Source organism: Lacerta agilis, chromosome 10, assembly GCF_009819535.1.
Source record: "Lacerta agilis isolate rLacAgi1 chromosome 10, rLacAgi1.pri, whole genome shotgun sequence".
In the NCBI taxonomy this organism is placed as follows: Eukaryota; Metazoa; Chordata; class Lepidosauria; order Squamata; family Lacertidae; genus Lacerta; species Lacerta agilis.
The window spans coordinates 591,700-618,644 of NC_046321.1; the positions used below are offsets into that span (position 1 = coordinate 591,700).

At 57.9% G+C, this 26,945-nt stretch overlaps 1 protein-coding gene across 1 annotated transcript in view; it reads left to right on the forward strand.

The window, feature by feature from the left end:
* SND1 (staphylococcal nuclease and tudor domain containing 1) overlaps window positions 1-23,504 on the forward strand; it is a 217,137-nt gene extending 193,633 nt beyond the window's left edge. Inside the window, exons 17-24 of the mRNA XM_033163456.1 lie at window positions 16,334-16,522; window positions 19,058-19,199; window positions 19,751-19,874; window positions 20,276-20,345; window positions 21,681-21,794; window positions 22,660-22,863; window positions 22,976-23,020; window positions 23,139-23,504. Of these exons, the coding sequence (XP_033019347.1) occupies window positions 16,334-16,522; window positions 19,058-19,199; window positions 19,751-19,874; window positions 20,276-20,345; window positions 21,681-21,794; window positions 22,660-22,863; window positions 22,976-23,020; window positions 23,139-23,204 (954 nt within the window). The 3' untranslated portion in view covers window positions 23,205-23,504. The remainder of the gene's footprint in view (window positions 1-16,333; window positions 16,523-19,057; window positions 19,200-19,750; window positions 19,875-20,275; window positions 20,346-21,680; window positions 21,795-22,659; window positions 22,864-22,975; window positions 23,021-23,138) is intronic.
* Window positions 23,505-26,945: the final 3,441 nt, after the last annotated feature.

Sequence of the window (26,945 nt, forward strand, 5' to 3'; positions counted from 1 at the left end):
AGAAAAGCCCTGGGGCAGGCATAGGCAACCTTCGGCTCTCCAGATGTTTTGGACTACAATTCCCATCATCCCTGTTAGCTAGGGATCATGGGAGTTGTAGGCCAAAACATCTGGAGAGCCGAAGGTTGCCTATGCCTGGGGCATCAACAAGCAAGAAAGAGAGTGCACCCTCTGAACATGAGCAAAGTTCTGTTGTGTGAGCAAGATAAATCTGTCTTCTCTTCCAACCTAGTGGAAGATAGAGTCAAAGCCTTTGTCTTAGTCCTATTTTCACAGCAAAACTAACGCTAAAGATCTCTGCTGGATCATACCGAAGAGAAATCTGTCGGGTTGGAGGCTCACAAGCAGACTGCGGTGGAGATTAGAACTATAGGAAGCTGCTTCATATTTAGGCAGACCACTGGCCCATCCAGCTTAGTATTGTCTGCGCTGACTGGCAGTGACTCTCCGGGGTTTGGGGCAAAGGTCAGAGGACCTTCCCAGTCCCAGCCGGGAAGCCCATTGGCGGCTGAACCTGGGCCGTTCTGCATGCAAGGCCGGTGCTCTGCTATTGAGCTACGGTGGCCCCTCTCCACTTATGGGAGGAAGTGGCCCAAGGCCCAGAGGCAGCCCAACATTTCATCTGTCTCAATTAGGCCAGACTTAGCTGTGATCAGCAGAGCCTGGGCCCCTCTCTGCTGCCCTTGCTGCCGCCGCCTGCTCCCCTGACAAGGTCTGTTGGATGCCTCTCGTGCCACAGCTGCACCAGAGTGTGGCTAATCCAAACTGATTTCTGAAATTAAAATTTCCTCTTCCTCCGCTGGCTGTTTTCTCTCTGCCTGGTTATTACTGCACTGTATTGGCTGCTTCTCCAGGCAGACCCCGGCCGGCCGGGGGCTCCAGCGCTTCCTTGAAAGTCCTCCCCTCTTGCAAAGTTGAGGCTGAGGGGTTCAGCCCCCCCTCCCAAACTGAGGGAGGGGATTCTGCTCTTGGGGCCTTCCTGAGCTTGCAGTGGCTTTCCAGGGGGGTCCCATCCGGTTCCTGGCATTGCAGACTGCAGTTCAGCTACAGCCCAGCTACCCTTGAAATGCTCACTTACAGTCTGCATTTGCAAAGTGCATCGCTGCTGCAGTGTGTTGTGTTTGTTTGTTTGTTTTTTGCAACAAACCTGTTGCGAGGAAGCTTGCTGTTTTATTCCCATTTTTCAGATGGAGAACTGAGCCTGTAAAACCACTGTGTGAGAATCTCAGGGCACCTTAACAGCAGCCCAGCTGGACATCCGGGGCTCCCAGTCACCAAGGCTGTGGGCTTCGCATTAGAGCCTGTGGGTGGTCCCTTTGGAAGGCAGGATGCTGGACCAGGTGGCCCCCTTTTGACCTGTTCCAGCAGCTGGGCTTCTTTGATGCTCCCCATAAGGGCTGGCGGTGGCAAGAGGGTGACCCTCACCTGAACGGGTGTTGACTGCTGCCTCCTGGGCTCAAGGCTCTGAGTCCGGGCATCAAAGCCACCTTCCCAGGGGTGTTTCACCTCCTCCTCCTGAAGTCCTCTGGCAGTTCACCTTAGCTGCCGCTTGCTGCGCACCGGCCCAGTGCCACCCACCAGCTGAGCAGCGGTTGTCTCAGGAATCTGTCTCGTGCCAAGGTGGAACATTCATTGCTCCATCGAGCCTCGCTTGGTCTCCTGTGACTGACAGCGATCTCCTGGGTCTTTCCCAGCCCTGACTCCCAATGTCCCTTTCACCTGGAGCTGCTGGAGGCTGAGCGTGGGGCCTACTGCCCTTTGTCCTGCAGAAAGTGGGCAGGGGTGTTGGTCCAGATCAGGGGTCAGCAAACTTTTTCAGCAGGGGGCCAGTCCACTGTCCCTCAGACCTTGTGGGGGGGCCAGACTATATTTTGAAGAAAAAAAAATGAACGAATTCCTGTGCCCCATAAATAACCCAGAGATGCATTTTAAATAAAAGCACACATTCTACTCATGTAAAAACACGCTTATTCCCGGACCGTCTGTGGGCCGCATTTAGAAGGCGATTGGGCCGCCCCCGGGCCTTAGTTTGGGGACCCCTGGTCCAGATGCTTTGTGAGCCAAGGGGAGGCGTGAAGAGCAAGCTCCTCCCTGGAGGTAGCAGCAAGCGAACACACACACACACACCCCAAACCCATTGAGGCGCTTGTGCTTGCTGGCCTGCCCTCCTGCTGCCTGCCTTGGCTGGGAGTGCTCCGCAAGTGCCTTCAGAGCACAATGTGTTCCTCCTGGGCTGGTTTTCATTCGGGGTGTGTATGTGGAGATCAGTGGCGAGTGGCGGGGTGCAGGGTGGGTGTGGCAGATCAAGCGTCTCTGCAGAGCCTGGCCTGCCGTTTCCTCCCCATTAAAAGGCATTTCGGAAATCGCAGCAAAAAGCACTAAAGTATGAGCCATTACCTCAACTTATTAGGAGTCAAGGAAATTTATGGTCTGCTATAAATATCGCTCCCCGCCTGGGTGCCGTAACTCAACTGGCCCAGCGCATCCCCGGCATGTGGCGATGGTGAGCAGGCCCTTCTGTGGGCAGGTGACTTGTTCCTGAAGATGGAAGTAAATCACCCCCAGCCAGAAGTTTGGAGGAAGGGAGGCAGCAGCCGAGGGGGTCGTCCCAGAAAGCCGGCTCTCCTCTTGGGGTGGGAAGATGCTTCTTCTCCCAAGGGACCTGCCCTGCCGCCGCCTGTTCCGCCACTGGAGTGTGGTGGAGTCTCCTTCTTTGGAGGTCTTTAAGCGGAGGCTTGACAGCCATCTGTCAGGAATGCTTTGATGGTGTTTCCTGCTTGGCAGGGGGTTGGACTGGATGGCCCTGGTGGTCTCTTCCAACTCTAGGATTCTATGATTCTATGGTCCTTGCAAGGTGGTGCCCCCAGGTTTCACGCCAGCTCAATGCCATCCCTCTTGTCCTGTCTCTGTCCTTGGTGGGGAGGGGGGAGACTCGGGGATTGTGGTGGGGCCGTGCTCTGCACGTGCCCAGAGGTGCCCTTGCTTCTGGGTAACAGTCACAGCACTTGGAGCCCTCTGTGATCCAGCATCCGTATTCCCAAAGGGAGGCCCAAGAGCAGCGGGAGAACTGGGCTTGCCCAGGACAACACAGGCATTGATGGGCTCTGCAACCCAGCTAGAGCTCTAGCCCCCTCTGGCTACTTTGTGGCCGTGGCGCGCTCAATGGAGAAGAAAAGTCAAAACTGCTGTCCTTCTCCCCGCCCCCAGACAGACCTTGATGCAAATGGGGGGTCCTAGCAGTGAACTCCCCCCTCCCCCTGCCAGCTCTGTTCTTGGACAACTGAGTCCCTGTGCTTCCTTCTGGGTTTTTGTGAGTTTTTTTGGAGGGGGGAGTGGACTGGACCAAAGCCTTCTCTCCCCCTCCTGTGATTTTCCACCAGACTGCCAGAGCAAAGCCCTCCTGATGGGTGAGGCGAGGGAGGAGTCGCCCACCACCTCTGCCCAGGCCCCTTGCCCTGGCCAGCTGGCTTCCTCCTCTCCTGGGCCAGGACTGGTCAGCTGGAGCTGGTTTGCATGCCACCTGCGTGCCTGTGCGCTTGGACGGCTGCCACTGCCGCTCTGGGGACGGCTTTCAAAGGGGCCTTTGTGCAAGCCATGGGGGGGGAGGCTGCTGCTTTCCGGGGGGGGGGCACATTTCCCACCTCCTGGCAGGCTTCAGTTCCTCCACCATTTAGCAAAGCAGCAATGGGCGAGAGCAGCCTAGCCGAGCCACCGAGGGTCCCATGGCAGGAAAACTCACGGCTGCCTCTCCTGGGAGCGAGAGGCGTGGCTGGCTGGCTCCTCGCTGGCTTTCCCCACAAATATGTTGCTCATATGGGAGGCAGCAATAATCGAGCGGCAATCATAATTTAAAAAATGAAGATATAGCATTGATTGTTCAGCAGTCACCAGTTCATTGAAAACACCTCAACGCTTTAAATGATAAAACATGCCGGCGGTTCAGTTCGCATTGGCCAGTGTCCATAGCATCAACATATGATGCTCACCTTAAGCAATTCATGCAGGAGTTTTTCACCCACATCAAACAGGACAAGGGGAAAAGGCGAATCCCACAAAAGTGAGCCCTCCCGGCAGTCACAATCTTCTCTTCCTCCTCCTCCAGCCAAGCCATGCTGAGCTTCCTCCACATTGTAAGCCCAGCCGAAATGTCCATCCCAAAGGGCCCTGCCTTTGTCCAGGTGAGACGCTTCTCTGTCTCCCTCCATCACAGTTTCATGTTGAATCTCTCCCTCCTCCCCACCCACAGCACACCTGCAACTCTCAGCACCCTCGTGGCCATATTTTTTAACTGGGAGTGGGGTGGGAGTGGGGTGGGAGCCCCATCCCGAGAGACCGCCTCTGACCTTTTCCTGCCGCTGGGCTGGAGGCTCTGCACAAGGAGGCCAGCAGGATTTGACCCACCTCCTCACGACATGTTGCCTTCAGCTTAACATTTGCCTTTCATTTGCTTCTGGAGGGGGTCAGGAAGAGGGATGCCCTCTCCCCAACCGTGGGAATCCATTTGCGATTGGCAAGGCTGCCAACCAGGGGACTGTCCCAAGGCCCCTCCTTCCCTGGGTGGGTGTTGTTCCCCCAGGGGATTCTCTTTCTGGAGCCCTCCTTGCCCTCCCCGGGGGAGCTGGAGCCTGCCTCTCTCTTTTCCTCCCCCCCCCATAAGTTTTCTGCTCGTCACTGTCTCCTTGCTTGCTGGGTTGTTTGATCCTGATCAGCAACCTTGAAGGTCTCTCCAGCTTCCAGGCAGGCTATCAGGCCTGTCCTGATAAGATAACGGTGTGATAGGCGAGGGTCGAGTGCGGAAAGTGGCAGGAATAATCAATCACTCGTCCCGCACACAGGCACACTCTCGCCCGCCTCCCATGAGGGTTGTCCTCTTGCAGAGAAGAGCTCCCCGCTTTGGGATCCACCCAGAGCCCCGCAGTTGCCAGCCTTTTGGGGGGCGACTCTGTGCTTTGCCACCGACATGCCATGCGCATCTTGCATGTGGAGGAGCTTTTGGCTTCCCACCAGCTAACATGATAGATGTTGAGCATGCCGTTTCATGCGCCTCACCTGCCTCCCTTTTTGCTCCTGGGGAGAAGGGGGAAGTTGCCATGGTGTGCTTGCGTGCGTGAACAGAAAGGGACGCCCCTAGTCTTGTGTCCTGGCCAGGGGGAAGCAGTTGTGGAAATGGACCGTGGATTGGGCTGCTTTCTCTCCTTGGTTGCAGGGCAGGTAGATTTGGGGGGAGGACACAGACGCGTCTTTGCAAGTTGACCCACAGATCTAGCTGTGTTGGAAAATGGGGGGGGGCTGGTCTTCAGGCGCCGTTTTCTAGAACTGGCTCCTGTGAAGATGGAAGCCACCTGCCGTGAGAAGGGCTCCCAGTTCTCAGCCTGTGCTGACCTAGCTGCCCCCAGAGGCTTTTCTTGGTGTCTTCCCTCAAGCTCTGACCTCAGGCCCGTGTCTTTTTCTTTTTGTAAAGGAGGCGAGAGAGAGCACAGCGGCCTAAAGCGTGTTTCTCTGGCAGCCTTGGGGGGGGGGCCCAGGTAGTGTCAGGCCACCTGCATCCCTTCAGGTGTGACGATGGGCGTCATCCTTCAAGCTCCGCTACGCCTCCCACCTCAGGTGTCCTTGGACCTCTAAGTGGAAGGTCTCCGGCCTGTTGAGGGATCTGGCCGTTGGAAATAGGGGGGTGGGATTGAGCCTTGCGCTAATATGACCATCTATCAGCACAAGCAGTTCGGCTTGCCATAAAGACACCCCCGCTCCTTGTCTGCTGCTCTGGGGATTTTCCTGTCCCCATCCCCACCCCATGGATTTGGGGGCAGGAGGGGAGGAAGCCCCCTTGCGTTGGCTGGAGCCCTTTTGCTGGCTTGTGGTGGCACGCTGCATTAGTTCAGTCCAGCCCACCATGTCCTAAGGTGGGTTTTGCGTTTCCTGCATCTGCACGCCAAACTGAGCCGCATCACCTGATGGCATTTGGAGTTTAAATGCATCAGCAGAAGTCGAACAGCGCACTGAAACGCTTGCCTGGAGGAGCATGTTTCACCTTTGATGTAACCACACTGAGACGCGGAGTATGTAAAATGAGAAAGCCGAGTTTATTGTCGGAAATAAACGGTTGGACAGGAAAGAGCCTCGTTCTAGCTAACTAAAGTGGAGCTCCCAAGAGCCAGGCTCACTCCTCCGTGTCTGCAGGAGAGAGAGAGAAAGGAAAGAGGTCAGGAAGGAAGTCTAGGAAACATGCAGCCCCCCCTCCCCCCTGCGCGCCTTCTCCCCATGCAAATGCACCCGGCTTCAACGCAAACTGAGTTTCATCCCAGCACTTCCAACAGGGGCTGCGTTTTCCTTTAATTTAGAAGAGTCCCTTGAGAGCACTGCGTGTGCTTCACAAAGTCCACTCTCGCAGCAACCCTGCGAGGTAGGCCAGCCTGGCAGCTGCCGTGGGTGTCTGGAGAAGGAGCCCAAAGCCCAGCCCTGCGACTCCTGCCCTGCTGGGGCTCTCTGTGCCTCTATTGGTGTATCCCATTTGGAAGCGATGCCTTGGGAGCCCCGAGCGGAAAAGGACTGTTGATGCCTCGACAATCCGAGCCGGAATGTTTTATTTAAAGCTGAGAACAGAGCAGATCAATGAGATGCGTAGGAAAACAGTAGCGGTCAGCAGAGTGGGGTGGGCGCCTCATGGCATTGGGCTGCTGCCTCATGACGTAGGCGGGGGCTTCTGCGTCCCTCCCCGGTTCTGGGTGTGCTGATCTGCTCCCGAAGCAGCCCCCTGGAGGCGGCTGGTTCTGTGGGCCCCGCAAGGACGGCTCCTTTCCCCTGCTGGTCTGGGATCTATGCCGGCTCTTTATTTATAATTGATGCCTGCTGCTCTCGCACACTCCGGGGTCGTGTTGGGCCATGTTGTGTTGCGCTCCTCCATTTGCCGAGGGCGGCCAGATCCTGGCCCTGGGAGGCCTCTGGCTCTCTCTTTCCACGCCTGGAACCTCGGGGAGCTGCTCTCTGAGCCTCGGGAGGGAGGGGGCACAGCCCTCCCCCCCCCTGCGCTTGTGTGTTTATGTCAAGCCCGTGGTTTAATGCCTCGTGCTGGTGGCTTGCCTGGCTCTTCCAAAGACGAGAGCCTTTCTGTCCTTCCCCCCCCCCCCCCCCGTTGTGATGGGGCTTGCCTTGTGCGCTGCAGCAGTCCGTGGCTGTCTGGGTGGGCTGGCTCCCCCTGGGATCTCTCTCCCCCTCCCCCCCTTTCTTCCCTCGCCTCTCTGCTCAGTCTCTCTCCAGTACATTTGAACTTGCTGCATTAAGCAGCATTGCCCTGAGTCCCTCCAGGATCTTGCAAGGCTGCTTAGTTTGCTTAACGAGAGAGAGGCGCTTTGTGAGTCTCCTTGAATGCTGCTTACCTGCTGCCGATGCAGCACTTCTCCTTGCGAGGGCTTTTCTGCTCTGTTTTGGGTTGGATCTGAATACCCCCACCCCACTCAGCAAGTGGAAATGTGCTGCTGCAGCCAGCGGCATTTGGTTAGTGGGGATTATTGGGGGGGGGGGTGATGGTCCTGGGAGGTGGCGATGGACAGTGGTTTGGAAGGAGAAGGGGCCCTTCCTTCTGCAGCTTCCCTGGGGTTGTTTCATGGGCTTTCCATGAGGAAGATCCCTCAGATCTTCTCGGCTGCCCAGGTCTGCTGCTGCAACTGCTGCTGTTGCTGCTGGCTCAGTTTCTCTGTCCCTCCCTCTCTGTTGGGGCTGGCTGGGGGGTGGGGTGCCCTGCTGGGGCTTCTCTTGGCTGACTATAGGAGCTGGGGCCCTTGGGAGTCAGAGCTTTGGCCAAGCCACTAACCCACTTCTGCTGCGGCTCCATCTGCTGATCTGAGTGATCAGAGGTGGGCCTTGGCCTGGACCCAGCCACTAAGGCAGGGCCCCCTTCCCATAGCAGGTAGTAAAGAGGCACGGAAGTGGAGTTGGGGGTCTTGGGGGTTTTCTGAATCCCTCGTCTTCTGTCTGGGAAGCCAGCCTGTTCTTCAGGAGAGCCAGTGTGGTGTAGTGGTTAAGAGCGGTGGACTCGTAATCTGGGGAACCGGGTTCGCTTCCCCGCTCCTCCACATGCAGCTGCTGGGCGACCGTGAGCTAGTCACCCTTCTCTGAAGTCTCTCAGCCCCACTCACCTCACAGAGTGTTTGTAGTGGGGGAGGAAGGGAAAGGGGAAAGGAGAATGTGAGCCGCTTTGAGACTCCTTCGGGTAGTGATAAAGCGGGATATCAAATCCAAACTCCTCCTCCTCCTCCTCCTCCTCTTCTTCTTCTTCTTCTTCTTCAGCATTCCCCCATTGTTGCGTGGAGAAGGAGGAGGACAATGGGCTTTCCTCTTGTGGGGCATAATTTAGGCACCCCAGTTTTGAAGCAGGGCTTTATGGGGAGCTGAGGAGAGGCTGTTGCATCACTCCCCAGTGCTGCTTCCTTGCCACTGGAGGGGCGACTCTTGTGAGCATCACAGGGGCAGGTTGTGGGTGGGGTGGTTGGACCTTTGGGGTGCTGAGGCCGGCCAGTTGGTTGTGCATGTGCAGCCAACCCCCCCAGGTTGCTCACTGCGTCCCTGAGTGTGGCGCAGCCCAGTCAGCCCACGTTCCTCGAGTGACCTCCAGGGCCTCTGGACTATGCGGGGGGGGGGGAGTGCTGCTTCTTGAGCTCCTGCCTTCCTTGCCTGCCCTCTCCTGCCCTTGGCTCTGCAGGGCTCTCAAGGTGCTCCTTGGTCACCTGCTCGTCTCCTGGTCCAGGGCTGCCCAGGTGGGTGTCCTTGGTGCTGCTGATGGTAACTCTGGCCTTCCTTGAGAGAGTGGGGGCTCCCATCCCTCGAGAGACTTGTGTCCCTTTCTCCTTCATCCTTGTCCTTTGAGGGTGTGAGAGAGGCCTGGTTCAGTCCCAGGCAGGCAGCGAGAAGACTCTTTCCACCTCCCTGTTGTTCCTTCATTTCACACAAGAGACAAGGTCCTCCTTCTAGGAGTGGAGTAGAGCTACAGGGCCAGCTTGGTTAAGCAAAGGATTGGTGCTTCAGAGGAAGGAAGGAAGGAAGGAAGGAAGGAAGGAAGGAAGGAGAAGACATGGACAAAGAGAGCCTGTGGACCAGCGGCCAATTTGTGGGGCTGTGGCCAACCTTTCTGGGCCTGAGGGTTGGGTGCCAGGAGCCGTTCTGTCCCTGCAAATTGGGCAGGGGGGTCATGCCACCCTTCCCCCCCCCCCCCGGATTCCTCAGCGGCCTGTGCCTGCCCCTCTCAATCTCTGCCTTGGATCTGTGACAATCCCCCTGGGCAGGTAGGCATGTGGAGTTGCTCTCCAGCTGGGGGCCGGGAAGGAGAAACCAGATTGTGTCAGGAAGAATCTGCAATGCTTATCACTTTACAAACGCGAGCGGAATTCACTTGGGAGAGGGGCAGCCTTTGAATCGACGCAGCTACAAGCATTCCCCAAAACAGACACAAAGAGAGGCCAGGTGCGCAGGCAGAATGATAAGCTGCACATGTGGCGGCCGGGGGGGTGGGTGGTGTCCTCTCTCCTTGCATGCGGCATTTCGGTTTGCAGAATTCGCCGGCTCCTGGCTGTGGACCGCCGCTCTCTGACCCCAGACCGAGCGCAGGAGCGAGGCCTGCCGTCAGGTGTGACTCTTCTACACCCTGGTCCATTATGCTGCCACACGCGAGGCCTCAAAGAGCTCCAACCCCCCCCCCCCAAATGAATCTGATGTTGCAGGAGGAGCCCACCAAGCAGGCAGCTTCTGCGAAGCGGAGGGAGAGGTTTTGACAAGTCCTGGCTCCCCAGTAATTCCTCCTCCCGCCGTGTCCATGCTGCGTCCGAGGCCGTCTCGCCAGCAGGGGGGGTTGACATGAGATGCGTATAAACTCTGGTACTAATAGATACTTGTCAGAGGATGAGGCTGGAGCGTGACAGGCAAGTGCTGGCGCCTTCACCTAGCGAGGCCTGTCAATCACTCGGTGGGCTTGGAGGCTCCTCTGCTCGGCCGCCTTGACAGCCAGCACCACAGCTGGAAGGGAGCCTCACTCTGGGTGGGCTACAGGAGGCTGGGTGAGGCCGGCTCCTTCCCCTCCCTGCTTCACGGCCCCTTTCTCTGCAGGGCTGCTGGACTTAACATTCTTTTTTTGTAAATATCTTTAATTAGATTTTACATAACAAATTTCAGTTTAAACTTATCATTCACCTTCATCATCATCACTTTTAATTTGTGTACCGCCTTTCTATCTTACGATACTCAAGGCGGTTTAGAAGCTGAAGAAACAAGGAATTTAAACCTTACAACAATCTAATGCAATGCAAAAATGTGAGAATAGAACATAGCTTTAAAATAAACAACCTACATCAAATAAAGTAACATTCAGCAATCATTAGAATAGTATAGAATAATAATACCAGCGTATAAAAATTAAACAGAATTCCACTGTTAACAATTACAATAAATTATTTCTAAATTACAATCAATAAAACAGACGGCAAGCTACAGTGCATAGAATAATACAATACAAATTGAGGATTTAGAATCCCTTGACTTCCCACCGCCCTTCCCTGGTTTCCGTTGTCCATCCCCTTTTCCTTCAGCTTACCCTATTTTCTCTTAATTCGTTAGAAATATTGTTAACCATTTTCCCATTGTATTTTGCACTCTAATCCTGCCAAGGTGTGTTTTTTTTAGTTGTTTACAATGTTCTCTTAAACACATTATAATTTTTCCCATTCCTCCTTGAATTTCTTCTCTTCCTGGTCTCTGATTTTCCCTGGTAATTTCGCCATTTCGGCGTAGCCCATCATCTTCATCAAACCCCCCCCCCCCGGTTGGAACTTACTGTTCTTGGCGGGGTCAGCAGTAGGGATTTGTGACTGGTCCTCCTGGCCGAGGGTCCGGGAGGTTTTGAGCTCTAGGGAGCAGTGTGCTGGGTGAAGGTCCCTCTTGGGCTGAGCCCTTTCCTCAAGGTAAACTGCCTTGGGCAAAATGCAAGGGGTCCTGGCTTTCTGTGGGGAGGAAGGTGGGAGCTCCCTTCCAGGGGGGTCCCGTAGAAGCTTCTCCCCGTCTGCCGGGGGCTCTGAAACCAAGGCCTTGAGAGTCTGGGGGAGAGGTGGGTTCTGCAGCTGCCTTCTGCAAAGTCAGACCCTTGGCCGAACTAGCTCAGCACTGGTGGGCAGCTGTGGGTCGCCAGAGGTTTCGGAAAGGGGACAGTCTCAGCCGCGCACCTTCTCCATCTGCCGCTGGACTTCTTCTGCAACTTCTTTGGTGAGGCTGCAGGATCCAGACGGAAAGGCGAGCCTGTCGCACACGGGCCACGCTCTGCGTGTGTGTACTGTAAATATAAGATATACAAGACGGCTGACGTTAATGGCAGCACCGGATTCTTGGCGACTTCGCTTTTATCACTCCAACTGGCAGGACTTCTGACCCGTCTGCCTTTTAAAATTCATTGCCCCCTCCTCATTTGGCTTCCCTCCCCTCCAGTGCTGATCCGTCTCGCGGCTTCCCCCCACGCAGGGGATTGTAAATCTTGCCTCTCTGCCTTACAACCCCCGTTATCATTTTCACGGCTCACCTCCGCCTTTGAATACTTAATTTAAAACTTCTGCCTCTCGCTCAGCTGTTCGTAATTCCAGGCCTGGTTCCTTGGGGGGGGGGCGGAGAGGGTGATGGATGGGCCTCGGGAGGAGAGCGGAAGCCATAAGCCGAGTCTCCAGGGGGGGGCGGGGGCGCTTTTTTTTAACCGTTAAGTTTAACAAGATGGATATCTGGAGCACATAGTTATTCTAATCATGCCATTCCGCCTCCTAATCTATTGGCCTGTGTGATGGTTATGGCTTTTAAATTTCCGCAACCTTACGGTGACAAATCGTGTCATCTCTTTTCAATTGCAAAGTTTGGAATCAAAGTCTGCAGGAGAAGGGTGGGGGTGGCCCCCAACATTACCTGAGGAGCCCCCCAGGCGACCCTCCAAGGTCAGTTTTTGCACGCGGAGCCTTCAAGGTGTGTTGCAGCCCAGACACAGGCATCCCTTTGGACCCCTGGCAAGGAGGCAGCCAGACAGGCGGCTGGGCTGCCCAGGGAGCTTATTCTGTTCCTACGCATTCCCGCCTTGCATGTCTCTCTCAGGGACATCCCAGGTGGGTTACAGCTGTTTTTTTGAAAAGCCCAAAGCAGCAGCGACCGATGGAAAAAGAGGAGGAGGGCAAGAGAGGGCTTGATGGGAGAGGCCAGGTGTGGTCCCTCAAGGCCTGCGGAGTACCAGCAGAAGGGGAGAGCTCAGAGCCACCTACAGGGGACACCCACCTTGCCCCAGGCGGCAGGAGAGTAGAGCTGGCCTCCAAATGATGGCAGGTGCAAATGAAGCAGAGTAAACCTTTTCTAGCATGGAAGTTCGGTTCTGGGGAAAGAGTCACCTGTCAGCAGTCTGCCTGTCAGAGATCTTATGACTTGTCTGTGGTCCTGATTTTGGACCCTGGTGCTCTGAACATTTATTTGTTGTTGCCGAGAGAGAACTTCTCCTGAACTCAAGAGATTCCTTTGGGTGAGCCCATACTTAAGTGGTTCATTTTGCAAAACGATCTGCTTGCTCTGCGCCGCAGTGGATCTCCCCTGGCTTGCCTTCGGGAAGCGGAGAACACTTGAATTTTTCAAGAGGCCACTCGAAGCCCTGGGGGCGGCCAGCCCCTCCTCCCTCCCTCCCTCCCCCTTCACGGCAAGGGGAGGCGACCCAGTGGGCAGCTAAGGGGGAGGCAGGAGATCCGGGTGGTGGGTGTTTCGTTCCTTGGAGAGGGTGGGCTTTGAAGCCCCTCCTGTTGTTGCCGCTCCTTTCCCCCTCCCCCTCCTCCCCGTGCAGCAATTTAAAAACCTGCTTCTCTGCTAAGTGCTTCGCTTTATGCATCAAAAGCCTTTTCACAACTGAGTAAAGACTAAACAGCGAGAGGAGCGGGGAGCTGGAGGGCGGGGAGGCAGCTGTAGCTGTGGGCGTCCAGGATCCGTGGGGCTGGGTGGGAAGTGCCCAAAGGCCACTGGCCTTCATCCTGCTCTGTGCATAGCAGCTTTGGGGGGGGGGTGAGAATCTCTTATCACCAGCAGCACCTCCTGGGCTTGGAGCCTGTTCACTGGGGGATTGGGGCTGTCTTCTGTGGGACTCCTCCAGCGGTTGCCTCTGGGGTGTTCCCTGCAGAGGACATGAGAGCACCCTGCCCAGCCTTTAGGCAGGTTGTGCTAATGATTCGGAGCCCCAGGACTTCCTCTGCTACTTTCTTCTCCAGGCAGGCCAGCTGACCAGGCAGCTCCTTGTTGTCACCCTGGCACCCTCCCTTGGCCCTGGTCGCCCTTGGCCAGGCACTCAGGGCAGGGGTCCAGTCCTGAGCTGCTTTTATTCAGGCTCACAGGGGAAGCAGGCCCAGGTTTTGCTTGCTGGGTTCTCTCTGCTCAGCAGCCGGGCTCCCCACAAACAGACACCTCTTCTCCTCCCGCCAGAGGAAAGAGAGGGAATTTTTCACCCTGATATTATTTGGCTTTGGTTTCCTCTTTGCCTGCCCCTTTGCCGGTGCCAGGCATGATGGCTCGCTGGCAGGGCTCACCTGGAGCCATTTGTTCTGCCTCTTGTCTTGGGGTGGGGTGAGGAATCCTTCTAGTTGCCTCCCCCAGATTGGATCTCGGCAAATGCCCAGGCCAGCCCTGCAGGGCGCAGCGTGCCTCCTGGGCAGGTTCTGCCGGCCCAACAGAGGTGGGGGCGCTGGGGCTGCCACCTGACTCCAGGCGAGCAGGATCCTCCATCCTTTTGCCACCTGGATGAGAAGACGGTTGCGTGGGAGCCCCACCCAAGCCTTCCCCTCTCCTTGCTCAACCTGGCAGCGCCAGCCTCCCAGGTGCCCAGGAAGCTTCCAGAGGTGCCCCTATGCCCAGGCCGCATGTGGGGGCATGTGGGGCTGGGCAGCTGCCTCTGCTTCTCCTGCTCCCAGCGCACAGAGCTGCCTGTGCCTCTCGCTAATTATGGGCAGATTCATTATGAATGGCGGGCAAATGCTAATCTGCTCGGAAAGTGTCTGGTGTTTTCCTTTGCATATTTCATTCATGTGCTTTGTCTCCCCGTATTACAGAAGCAGTTGCTGCTTCTCCTAGATAGGACTTAATGGGGGGAAATGCCCAGTTCAGAGCAGGCTATCTGTTTTGCCCTGAGGAGAAGGAAGCTCCTGGGCAGACCCTCTTCCTGGGTGAGGGCCAGGAAAAGCTGGTGCTCAAGAAACTTCCCCAGAACCCTGCTGCTGCTGCTGCTGCTGCTGCTACTGCTGGATCAGACCAGAGGCCTTGGTCTCATCCAGCACCCTGCCCCCCCCCCCGGTGGAAGCAGCACAGGAGTGCCTCCATCCCAGGCCACTCGCCTTCAGCAGCAACTGGTCTTCTGACTCTGGTACACGAGACGGCAGCAATATACAGCCGCTGTGACTGGTAGTATTTTCTCTTGCAAAGTCACTTTGAGACCTTTCCTGTGGAAAAAGCAAGGAACTAACGTAATGGCTTGGCTCTTCTCCTACTCCCCAGCGGGGCTGCAGAATGTTTGCAAGGAAAGCAATTGCCGTTGGGAGGGGGGGCGCAGAGAGAGAGAGAGAGAGAGAGAGAGAAGCCAGCAACCAACACTTCCAAGTGTCTCTCGCTGGCTCCTTCCCTCTCACCCACACCCAGATGTGGGAGGGAGGCTTGTGAGAGCCCCTTCCTGGTGTGCTGGCCAGAGGGTGACAGCGCCACCTGGCCCCTTTTGTGCGGTCTCCAACCTGCCCTTCTGCAGTGGCCCTTGCATACCTGGAGAGGGGAGCTCTTTGGCATTGCCCCGGCAGGAGCAGGGAGAGGTGGGCGCCCCTGTGCCATTGCGCCCCATGGCTTCCTGCGGGGCCTGCTCGGTGCGCCCTGCGGAGGGTCCCTGGAGCTTCGCCCTTGGTCCCCGTGTGGCCGGCGGGGCAGAGGAGCCGACATGCCTTCTCCCCTGGCCGGCGCTGCACTTGCGCCCTTGTCTGCAAACCTCATCAAATTCCTGGATATTTAGACATCCATTTTATTGCTTAATCGAGCTTGAAGCAGCTTAAATGAATACAAGTGTTTGTAGTCGTGAGGGCGGAGTTTTATGGCTTTGGAGCAGGGGCCGGCTTCATCCTAGCGCAGCCGCCTCCGAGGCAGAGGCCCCCTTGGCTCTGCGGCTGGGGGGGCCTGGCATGGAAAGGCAGCATGGCCAAGGGATTGGGCAGGGAGCAGCAGCAGCACCTGGGCGCTGCCACCCTGGGCTCCTTCCTCAGGCGCCACGGAGCTGCCCTCGGCCGGTGGCAGAAGGGCCCCAGCCTCTTTGGCACCTGAAAAATGCGTCTACATCTTGGCATGCTTTTTGAATGGGAGAGGTCTGCAGTCCTACCCTTTAGCCAAGAAATGTATATGTTCATTTCTTGCCCTCCGGGGTGATTTGGGGAGCTGTATCTCCCCCCCCCTTCTCCAGTTTTATTCTGTGGGGCAGGCTGAGCCAAGAGCATGGTTGCGCCAAGGTCACCCCAGAAGGTTATGGGCCAGTTCCCAGCAAGGAGAAAGCCTTGCTCGAGTAGCAGGAGGTCATGCATGCTCTGTTCCCAAACTGAGCCCAGGAGTGTCAAGGCAGCCCTGATGCCAGGGAGATTTTGGGGGGGAGGGGGGCTGCTGGGAGAGGCCCCACGGAACTGTCCCTGGGCGGTCTGAGCTCTGTGGCACCGCTGCTGCCACCACCGGGGTTTGTGGCCCTCATGCTAACAAGCTGTGCCTTGGAGGGGGGGCAGGGGTGGGTGTGACGCTGCGGTGACGTTGAGGCCCCGCGTCCCTGGCATTTGACTGTCGCTCGTTGTGTCCTGAGCGAGGATTGATTTCTGTGCTGTGCGTCTGACAAGGGCAGTCCCTGAAGCAAAGTCATGTGCTGCTTGATCCCCGGGATCGGAGAGCAGATTGATTTTGAATTTGTTCAAGTGCCGTTGCCCAAGGCAGCTTGTGTGAGGGAGACTGTGTGTGTGTGTGTGTGTGTGTGTGTGTGTGTGTGTGCGCGCGTGCGCGCGCTTTATTTTCACCACCCAAGTCTCCCCACACCCGTGGGTCCCACGCAGGGTGGAGGGTGTTGCTGCGGAGGTGGCTTCTGGGTGTCAGAGCAAGACGCCTGGCAAAATGTGTTTAGCAGGATGGCACTTTGCGGCACCCAAATCTGGGGGTGCAGGTGGCCGAATCTTGGGGTGATCCCAGGCTGGAAAGGTCTGGGTTTGCAGTCCCCTCTGGAGGCAGCCCTCTCACCCGGACGCCCTTGCAGGTGCCCCCTGACCGGTTTCTGCCCCCTTGGTGTCTCCTGCAGGTGGAGGTGGAGGTGGAGAGCATGGACAAAGCCGGGAACTTCATCGGCTGGCTGCACATCGACGGCGTCAACCTGTCTGTGGCCTTGGTGGAGCAGGCGCTGTCCAAGGTGCACTTCACGGCGGAACGCAGCAACTACTACAAGCCCCTGGTGGCTGCAGAGGAGGCCGCCAAGCAGAAGAAGGAGAAGGTACCAGCCGGGCGGGAGGCAGGGGGAGGGTCCTCTTTCTGGTCCACCAAGGGGCACGCCTGGGTGTGCCCCCAAGGCTCAGTGGCTCCCCAGCATCACTCGGTGCCGGGCCGGGGATCCGTCCCCTTCCACTCTCCCCGCCAGCCGACCATTGGCCGGATGTGGGCCTGGTGCCCTTTGCCCCATTGCCAGCCAGCGTCGGAGGAATCCCCACCTGAGCCAGGGCTGCCCGTCCTCAGTTTTTAATTGCCAATTAATAACTTGCCTTGCTCTTTCTCCTGTCTTGCTGCTGCCTCGGAACGTGGGAAGAATGGGAGCACTTTGCCCCTGCCCTCCCCTCCTAGAGGCACAAGGCCTTTTCCCGATGCGTGGAGCTGGAGGGTTTCGGGGAGGGGGGAGAAGGTGGGCCTCTCCATCCCTGACCGCTGCTGTGGTTCACCTGCAGCAGGGGTGGCATCCTGACCGGCCGAGAATCCAGAATGACTGTGGCAGATTGACTTGCCCTTGGGGAGCTGTGCGTGAGCCTGCGAGCATCCGTGGGGCTAGAGGAGGGGCTGCTTCCCACCCGCCTCCCTGGGACTTTGCACAGCCTTTGGGGGCCATCCGCATATGCAAATGGCTCCAGCCTGGCACTGACGAATGCGTGCGAAGGCCCCTTGTCACTCCTCGGGAGCAGAGGATGTGAAGAGTCCGCGCTCCTCTGGGGCAGCCCCACTTCCAGGACGGGCTTGCTCTCTTTCTGCTCCAAGGGCAGGAGGAGGCTGAGCAAAGGAGCTGCTGGGGGGCTGGGGGGCGGAGGACGGATGCCCATCCACCATGCGGCCTGTCAGTGCTTGTCTCTTCCAAAGCCTCCCTCGTGAACTGCAAAGCAGCCCAGTTTGGGGAGAACCTAGTCAGGCGCGGAAGTGTCCTGGGAGCCGGGGGGGGGCAGTCGCTTGCTCCCCCCCCCTGCCTTAATGGAGCCCGTTCCGGCGGGAGAGTGTTGCCCGAGAAGCACCGGCCCCCGAGGGCTCCAAGCACCATTTGACTTCACTCTTCCATTAATTAAATCAGAGGCTGTTGGGACGCCTCCGGGGAAGCAGGCATGTCCTGCGTGATTTGTGTCGCTGGCGCAGAAATCGTGTGCGAAGGTGTGGGGCTGCTCCTTGCGAGGGGGGGGGCACACAGCATAGCTGGACCGAGCTGCGGGATTGGAAGAGGGGGCTGTGTTTGCCCGCCCCCCCTCCACGGCCCCTCCCCTCCAATCAGCCTGGCCCTTGCCTGCGCTTCTTCACGCCCGGCTGTCGACTGGACTCTTCTCACCCCCCCTCCCCAGGTAGATGCCTCTGCCTCCCTCGGCTCAGCTCCCTTGCAGCCGGCCGCACTACGGTGCCCGTGCCCTGGCAACGTCCCCTGGCAGCTGGAGAGCCAGGGCCGGCCACCATAGTCCCTCCTGGACAGGCTGTTTTGGAGCCCCTGCTCCTCAGAGAAGGAGGGAGGCCGGCAGCCATTGGCATGGCCGTCCCAGGCCTCTCTCCATCCTCAGCCCACCTTGGGCCGAGGGGACCTGGCTAAGGGTCCTGCTCCGGCTAAGGGTCCTGCTCCCTTCCTCTCTTGGCTGCAGCTCCCTGGGTGTCCGTTTCCCTCCCTGGGAACGTGGCTGGTGAACGTTTTGTGGGCGTGGCGCTTGAGCTCCTTGGGTTTGAAGAGCAGTCCTTTTGGACACCCGGCACCATCCCTGCGCTGCCATCTCCGCCAGGGTGGTTGAGTGGGTCAGGCTGGGCGTCTGCACGAGGGCGGCCCCTTTGGCAGGAGGCTGAGATCTGCATTTGGGGCACAGAGAGAGGCTTCCAGGGGTGGCAGCCCCAGAGCAATGCTGTCTCCTGCCCGCTGACCTCTCTGGTGTGTGGAGGTGTAAATTGAGCGGCAGAGAGAGAGGGAGAGAGTGTCCTATGGGCTCCCTTCCGCAGCCCGGCTGCCTTGCCTGTCACAGCCCCCCCTGCTCGCTCGCCCACCCGGCGACTCGATCGGACTTGACAGCCTGTCTCTTTGCATCAGCGCAGCCATGCTGTGCTCCTGTTGCGCAGGGGCCCGGGTGAGGCTGCCACCTGGCACAGGGGGGCGGTGGGGTGTGCCTGCCTGTCTCCTCCTCCTCCTCCTCTTCACGCAGCCAGGGCTGGGAGCTCTGAGCCTGCCCAGAAAGCTTTCTGCGTGGGGCTCTGCTCAGCACAAGGTGCTGGTCGGGGGGCCAGTGGTTCCTTCTCCCTCAGAGATGCGGGTTTCTGCGCTCCCAGGAAAGGCCACCCACGTCAGCTGGAGCCCCACCCTGGGGTGGCCGTGCTGGAGGGGCTGGGGCTGCTTCCCTGCCTCCAAAGTCACTTCTCCTGTGCAGCGCCTGCTGAGCCTTGGAGCCTTGTCTGCCCGGTGCCCCCCCCCCGGTCCCCTTCCTGGCCTGCAAGATCATTACTAGGCTGAGGTTTCCCTTGCACACCAAACCTCTCTGGCTCCTGTGACCTCTGGCTCCATCCTCGTCCGCCCCCCCCCTCCCCGCTCCAGGTGTGGTCGCACTACGAAGAGGCCCCCGTGGAGGACGTGGTCCTGGTGCCCGAGGAGAAGGAGCGCACAGCCAACTACAAGCCCGTCTTTGTCACAGAGATCACAGATGACCTCCATTTCTATGTGCAGGATGTGGAGACAGGTAAGGGGGCAAGGCCGGCGGGGGGGGGGGGAGCTCCTCGGTTTGATTTACGCTCTGCCAGAACGGTTGCAGGACAGACCCAGGGACCAGCTCCAGAGGGCTTGTATGTGGGTGGGGGGGGGGGGTTGACGCTCGGAAGGCGTCTTTGTGTCCCCTGCAAGTTTGGCGCTGCTGTTTTTTTTTGGGGGGGGGGAGACAGAGCAGCATCAGCCAGACCAGCCCTCACTATGTGCCTAGCAAGAAAGGGGGGCTGCTCTCCTGCTGCTCCTTCCGGTGTTCAAGCCTCACCTCTGCACCCCCATACCCTCCCCTCAGCCTGCCCCTCCCTCCTTCCTGAATGGGGGAGGTGGGGCCCTTGGGTGCCCCCAAGCTCTCGAGGTGGAGGCCTGCCTTGGTCTGGGCGTTCACCAAAAATGAGCTCAGTGCAACCGATCCAAGCAAAGCTGTGCCTGCCCCATGGTGTTTGGGGGAGAAGGGGGGCCCTGGAGCAGCTGCCGTTAGCTTCCTGCAGGCCCTGAGTCTCTCATCCCCCCCCCACCACTTTGTTTTAGGGACCCAGCTAGAGAAGCTGATGGAGACCATGCGGAGCGAGATTGCTGCCCACCCCCCCGTGGAGGGCTCCTACAACCCCCGCCGCGGAGACTACTGCATCGCCAAGTTTGTCGACGGAGAGTGGTGAGGGGGGGGGCTGTGTTGAGTGAGGGGCACGGGCGGTGGGCCCTCAGGAGCTGCCTTGTGTGGGATGGCACCCTCGGGACTCTTCTGAGCACCTCTAGCTTAGTCCCTAAGATTTGCAAGGCAGCCTCCCGGGGTGCCAGCCGGGGCAGGGAGATGATTTGCCCATGGCCTCTTCCCTTGGCCATTCCGGCAGGCGCGGTCAGCCAGGGAGGCTGCCTCTAAGGATGGAGCTTTTGGCAAGGGAGAACATCATAGCTGATTTCCCCACCCCACCCCTTTCTCATTTTCACGGGCAGCCCACCCCACCCACCTTGCAACAAGTGACGGGGGGTGGGGGGTGGCACTGGCTGAAAAGTGTTGGGTCTCAAGCATATTCCCCCCTCCCCCCACCCTTACAGGTACCGTGCCCGGGTGGAAAAGGTGGAGTCTTCAGCCAAAGTGCATGTCTTCTACATCGACTATGGAAACGTGAGTCGGGGGGGGGGGAGTCTTTGAGGGAAGTGTCCCGGGGGGGGGGGGGGGCTGAAGGCCTCAGCAGCCCCAAAGCTGCTTTGGGAGGGGCAAGGCCTCCTCTGGACTGGGGGCCCCTCCCCCTGAAAGGCCTTGTCCGTAATCTGTGGGGGCTCCTGGGCCCCACCTTGTTGCGGGAGCCCTAAGTGTCTTCTGCGGCTAGGACTTCCCTGTGGCTGTTGCTGGGCAGCTTGGCCCCACTGCAGCGACTTCCCATCCTGACTGCCACAGTGCGCCATATGTGGGGCTGCCCTTGAAGACTGGGAGGTGCCCCCAGGGGCTGCCCTTGCCTCAATCCTGAAGCATTTGCATTGCACCCGAGTTCAAGGGTCCAACATGTATATATTTAAAGTAGATAATTAAATGACCAAATTACCGCATTTTCCTGTGTATAAGACTAATGTTTTTTATTTAAAAATTAGCTTTAAAATTTGCCATCACCTTATACATGGGTAGTGCAGAACGGGCAATAGGTTGCAGCCGCAAGCAGGAGATTTTCTGCGGTGACAGGGCAGGTGATTGGTGGCCGCATGAAGGGCTGTTGGCGATTGGCTGCCTCTCTGGCAATAGCGCGGTTGGTTGGCGGCTGCGGGTCTTGGACGACGTCCATGATCGTCAGTGGCGGGTGAGCGATTTTGGGGCAATTCCAGCCCCTAAGAGGCTCAGCGACTCTCTGCCACCTCCCTCCATTTTCTTAAATCGGAGTCCCCAAATATAGGGATCGTCCTATACATGGGGGGCATCCTATAGACGGAAAACTACAGTAAAGGAATTTGGATATGCAAAAGATATTTAAAAAATAGATTTAAGGAACCACAGAAAGAGGAGGAAGGAAGTCAAACTTTGAAATGTTGAAATGATTATAAAACTAATGAAATATATAAACATGAGGACTTAGGACAGGTAACGGAGGGCCTGCCTGCCTGTTAGCCGTGGCTCGAGATGTATGGAGGAGGCTGCTGGGGGGAGCTTTTCAGGGATATCATGTGCTGGTGATGGGGTGCCCCTCCCAACCCTCCCCCCTGGAAATGTGGTGGGCGCCAGCTTCCCTGACTTCCGGTCCCCAAGAGACAAGGAGTGTCCTTTGCCAGACCTTGGGTGGGCGAGATTCCTGGTGTGCAGGACAAAGGGAACTGGTGGTTTTGACCGCTTTTAATATTCCATGGTTGCATTTGGTGTGTCTGTTGTGAAAAGCAAACTTCCTTTCCCCGTTGCCCTGAGATCTGCGGACCCCGGGCGGGATAGGAAGTGCGCCAAGGGGTGACTGAGCCGCCTTTTCCTCCCCCTCTGCAGAAGGAGACTCTTCCCTCAACCCGCCTGGCCACCCTGCCATCTGCCTTCAGCACCCGCATCCTCCCTGCTCAGGCCGCTGAGTACAAGTTTGCTTTCATCCAAGTGCCCCAAGATGTGAGTCCCGGGTGGGGCTGGGGGGGGGGGCAGAAGGCACGTTGGGGGGAGGCCCGGGGGAGGTTACGGGTTGAGTTGTGCCCTCCTGCCCCTGAGCTGCCACCTGGAAGAGATCATAGCCAGAATGGGCAGGGTCTGGGAGAGGAACCTGCCCAAGGGCGATGGGTCCTCCATGCTGCAGAAAGGCTGATTCTCTGCTTGCTTCTCAAACCCTCGGGAAATGCAGATGGCCCCAGCACGGTGGTTGGGCTGTGAGCACAGGAGAGACAAAATACGTTCCGTCTTCCCCCAGAAAGGAAGTGACTCAGAATATGGTGGTGGCAGCCAGCTCTGGGGGCTTTGGAGAAGGAATGGGCCCGTTTACGCAGAGAAGAGGGGCCCGGTGGGTGCCTGTTAGCCTCTCCCCCATGTTGAGAGGCTGCCATTATTATTATTATTATTATTATTATTATTATTATTATTATTATTATTATTACTATTACTATTAATACCCCGCCCATCTGGCTGGGTTTCCCAACAGAACATTAAAAACACAATAAAAGATCCAACATTAAAAGCTTCCCTAAACAGGGCTGCCTTCAGATGTCTTCTAAAAGTCGGATAGTTGTTTATTTCCTTGACATCTGATGGGAGGACGTACCACAGGGCGGGCACCACCACCAAGAAGGCCCTCTGCCTGGTTCCCTGTAACCTCACTTCTCGCAGGGAGGGAACCACCAGAAGGCCCTCGGAGCTGGACCCCATGTCCGGGCTGAGCGATGGGGGTGCTCAGGAGCTGCTGCCGCCAGTTTGTTCTGTCCCGCTCTGGAGGGCGGGTTCAAGGCGCCCCACTGATTGAGCGTGACCCCCCTTCCGCTCCCCGCAGGAGGATGCCAGGGCAGACGCCGTCGACAGCGTGGTGCGCGACATCCAGAACACGCAGTGCCTGCTGAACGTGGAGCACGCCGGGCCCAGCTGCCCCCTCGTCACCCTGCAGTTTGCCGACTCCAAGGGCGACGTGGGGCTGGGGCTGGTGAAGGAGGGGCTGGTCATGGTGGAGCCGCGCAAGGAAAAGCAGTTCCAGAAAGTGGTGAGCGGTGGCGGCAGGTCCCCCCGGGCAGTGGGGCAGGCGGGGGGCTGAGCACAGGGGCGAAGGGGAAAGGGCAGAAAGGGCCTGCTCTGATTCCGCCTCTTCCCTCCAGATCACAGAGTACCTGAATGCCCAGGAGGCAGCCAAAAGTGCCCGGGTAAGTCAACGAGCAGCAGCCTCCGGGCAAAGGGAGGGGGCTGGAGAGCTGGGGGGTCTTGGGAGGGGTCCCTGGCTGCCGCTCAGGTCTCACCCTGCCCTCTCTGCCTTCCTCGCAGCTGAACTTGTGGCGCTACGGAGACTTCCGCGCCGACGACGCCGACGAGTTTGGCTACAGCCGCTAAGCGACAATCCCGCTGGCCCCTTGCGGCCCCCGCCACGCTCTCCCCTTCCTGAACCCCAAGCGCCGCCCTGCCTCCAGAGCCCAGTGCCCCACCCGGGGGGCGCGAGGGGGCGGGGTTCCTCCGGCTCCAGGAGCCGACAGACTTGGCAGTGCCGGCCTGCGGAGGGAGGGAGTCCTGGGGTCTCCCCCCACTGCCAGCCAAGGCTGCCCCGTCCCCACCCTCCTCCTCCAGCAGCAGCAGCGCGGGGGGGGGGGGTGTCTGCGTGACGCTTTGGAAGCCAATAAAAGTAGTGAGAAGCTGGCCGAGGCTGTGTCTTTCTTGGGGTAGAAGAGACAGAGGGGAACACCCTTCCCCCCCCAACGCTCACACTGAGTTCTGCTCTTATTTCCGGGGGGGGGGGGCATGCTCAAGGAGATGGGGGGCACGGGGTCAGGGTCCCATGGCGAGGGGCTGCTTTCTTTATGCTCCATGGGGTGGGGTTGGGGTTAAGAGTTACTGTTGCTGCTCCTGTTACTTAAATTCGTACACCACCCTCCATCCCTAGGTCTCAGGACAGTTCACAACACTAAAATCAAAAGAACACACAAAATCCACAAATTGCAACTTTGAGGCTGTCAAGTTTGCCCAATATTGTAAATGTCCTCGGCATCCATTCCTTGTTCGTCATAAGCTTGTCCGATGGTTGGGGATGAAGAATGCATGCATTAACTAGGCCACTTTTACAAGAAGGCCAAGCCTGCTTTGACTCCGCAGACCGGATGGATGGAAGCTGTGAGGAGCCCCAGGTTGGAGGGCAGAGGAAAGAGCCACCGGGGGGGGCAGGGAGGCTGGCTCTTCCTTGGCCCGGACAAGGCCCTCGCCTGCCATTGTGCTCCTTTTCTTCCTGAGGACATGAGAAGTGCCTCGTGGATCAGGCCGGTGGCCCACCTAGTCTGGCATCCTGTTCTCCCACGAAGAGAGGCAGAGCTTAGCCGTCCTGGCCGGAAGCCACTGACACCCCCCCCTCCTCCTCCTCCTCCTCCTCCTCCTCCTCCTCCGTGGGTTTCTCATATCCTCTTGTAAAGGCATCTGGGTCGATGGCCTTCGCTGCCTCCACAGTTTTAACAATGCAGGGCTTTCTTTTATCCGTCCTGAATCTCCCACATTAAGCTTCGTGGAATCTCCGTGTGTTCCAGTCCCATGCCTAGTTTCAAAAACTTCTATCATATCGCCTCTTCCTCGCCTTTTCTGGTTCCAAACGCCGCTGCCTTTCTTCCTAGCTCTGCCCCCTTGATCACTTGGGTAGCTGACTCCATGCCGTCCTTTTGGAGACGAGGCGGCCGGAACTGCGAACCGTTAGCAGGGTGAGGCCAAGGAGATGCTCTGCCACTGATCTCTGGTCCCACAGCGGAGGGCTGCTCTGCCCTCCTTGTGATGTGATAATCCTCTGAGCCCGGCCCTCCGTTTCAAAGCAAATAGTGGCTGAAGCGGAAAGGAAGGAAGGGGACTGCTCTGGTGGCGAGCGAAGGAGGGAGAAATCCAATACTGGCTACAAAGCAGAATCCAGCCGGCTCTCGTTACACAATGCAGCCCTCGCCTTTAATTGACTGCTTGCAGTGTCTCGCCGTGGGTCCATCTGTCATGCATTGTCTCCCTGCTCTCTGAGCTAGAGCAAAGCTCTCTCATCTGGGAGGCCTCCTGCTGCCCCCTCTTGCCCCGGCAGCCTTCTGATTGTTTATCAGAGGCCGGGATGCGCCTCGGCCCTCTGCAAAGCTGGAGCCTCTTTCTGCCGGTGCTCCGTGGTCCCCGGGGACCCATGTAGACTCGGCTAAGCGGTCAGGGTTTGCTCAGGAATGGCTGAGTGGGTGGAGGCGGCAGGCATGCTCTGCATGAGCAAAGGCCCCAAAACGCCCTGGAACAAAAGCGGTGATTTAAATCCTGTTTACGTTGCACCTTACGAGGCCACAAACCCCCGGCCTATTTGATGATGGAAGCAGCTGTGTTACAACAGCGGGAGGGCGGGTGCCTTTGCCTCTGGGCGGCTCTTCGCTTTCTCCAACGTCGCTGCAGCCTTTGCCCGGAGCTGCAGGAGCACAGGCAAGCAGGAGCAGAGCTGGGCGGAAATTTTACTCTCAAAACGATCATCCGCGGATCAATCGGCGTGAGGTTGGGTGACGCGCAACGGGCTCCTGTCCCTTAGTGTGGCGCCGTGTCGATGACGTGGGAAGCCGGCTCATCAGACTCACAGCTGGCGCGAAACCGGCGGGGGGGGGGAGTGTCGCAGCCCCTTTGGAGGATGAGATTAAGTTCCAGGTTGCCTTCGGTGCTTGGCAAATTCAGTCTGGACAGATGTGAAGCATTGTTCCATGGGAAGTCGTTAAAGTGGGGAGGAAGGGGGGGGGACATGCCTCGTCTGGAAAAGAACATCAACTAATTGTTTCCGACTGTTTTTCATGTTGTAACCTGCTCTCGGACCTTGGGGTGAAGGACATGCAGCAGGTGGGCAGAGGGTGTCCAAGCAGCTCGCAAGTTGAACGGGGCAGGAAGGGTCAAGCTACTTTTCAGGGCTGCTGTCCTTGGTGCTGATCTGGTGGATCCCTCCTTGCCGGGCCAGTCCTGAGTCTCCTTTGGAGAGTGCAAGGGGTCCAGACATGCCAGGTGGCCTTGCTCTGGGCCAAGGCTCTTTCCTTTTCCTGGGATGCTCTCTTTCCGTGAGGAGGGGCGTGGCAGCCTGAGCCATCTACAAAGGCCCCTTCAGCTCCTTCCCTCCTCCCTGAAGTGCCCTCCTTATTCCAGCCCAGGTCAGGGTGCACCAGGAATGGAGCAATCGTTCAGACCTCTCTCGGGAGGGTCCCCGGTCTTGCCTGACCCTGGGTGGCCCTAGTGCTCCAACCTCCCTTATGGTTTGGGGGGGGCACTGCCTGACCTAGCAGCTGTGAGCACCCACCGTGGTTAGGACGGGCTGCAGGGCAATCGTGTGCCCTTTGGTCCATCTTTGCTGCCCCACAGGCCAGAGGTCTTAAGAATGCCTGCCAGCCATCTCCTTGTTGCTTGCCCATTTAAAGGGGCAGAAGGGGCGGGAGTCGGCAACACCAGAGTGCCCTGCTCCCCACATCTATCTGGGGAGGAACCTGTGTCACCAAAACTATTGGGAAGTGGCATTGCTTTTGCTCAGGTGCTGCTTGTGGGCTTCTTCCCATTGCAGCTCCTGGGTAGCCAGAAGAGGATGTGGGGCTAGATGGGGCTCCATGGGCCTGATCCAGCAGGCTCTTCCTGCGCTCGCTAGGCTTGGGCCTCCCCACCCCACAGCTCCGCTTCCACCTTGCAGGCGACTCTTCAGGGAGTTTTGTAAATATTATTCCAATTACATTTATTTTATCACATTAATTATTGAAACATGCCACCCAGTGCACTATCCTGTAATTATGTGCAAATTGAATTAGCACAGCCCTATAATTAGCACATCAATAACGACAGGCCGTGCCAGCAGTAGCCTCTCCTGTGCTGGGACCTGAGATTGGACACATGGAGGGATTTGCCACCAGAATTTAGCTCCATCTCTCCCCAGTCTTGCCCGTGATCGGAGCCATTGCCGCCAGTGAGGCAGGGGCTTGGGAAGGGGCTGCCCCATCCTGTGCTCCCTGCAGGTGGGGTTGGGAGAGGGAGTGGGGAGCCCGAGAGCCCCCTGATCCAGCAAAGCCCCACTTCTTGAAGCTTGACCACACATGAGGTGCATCTGAGGGGTGAGTGGGTGTTCCTCAG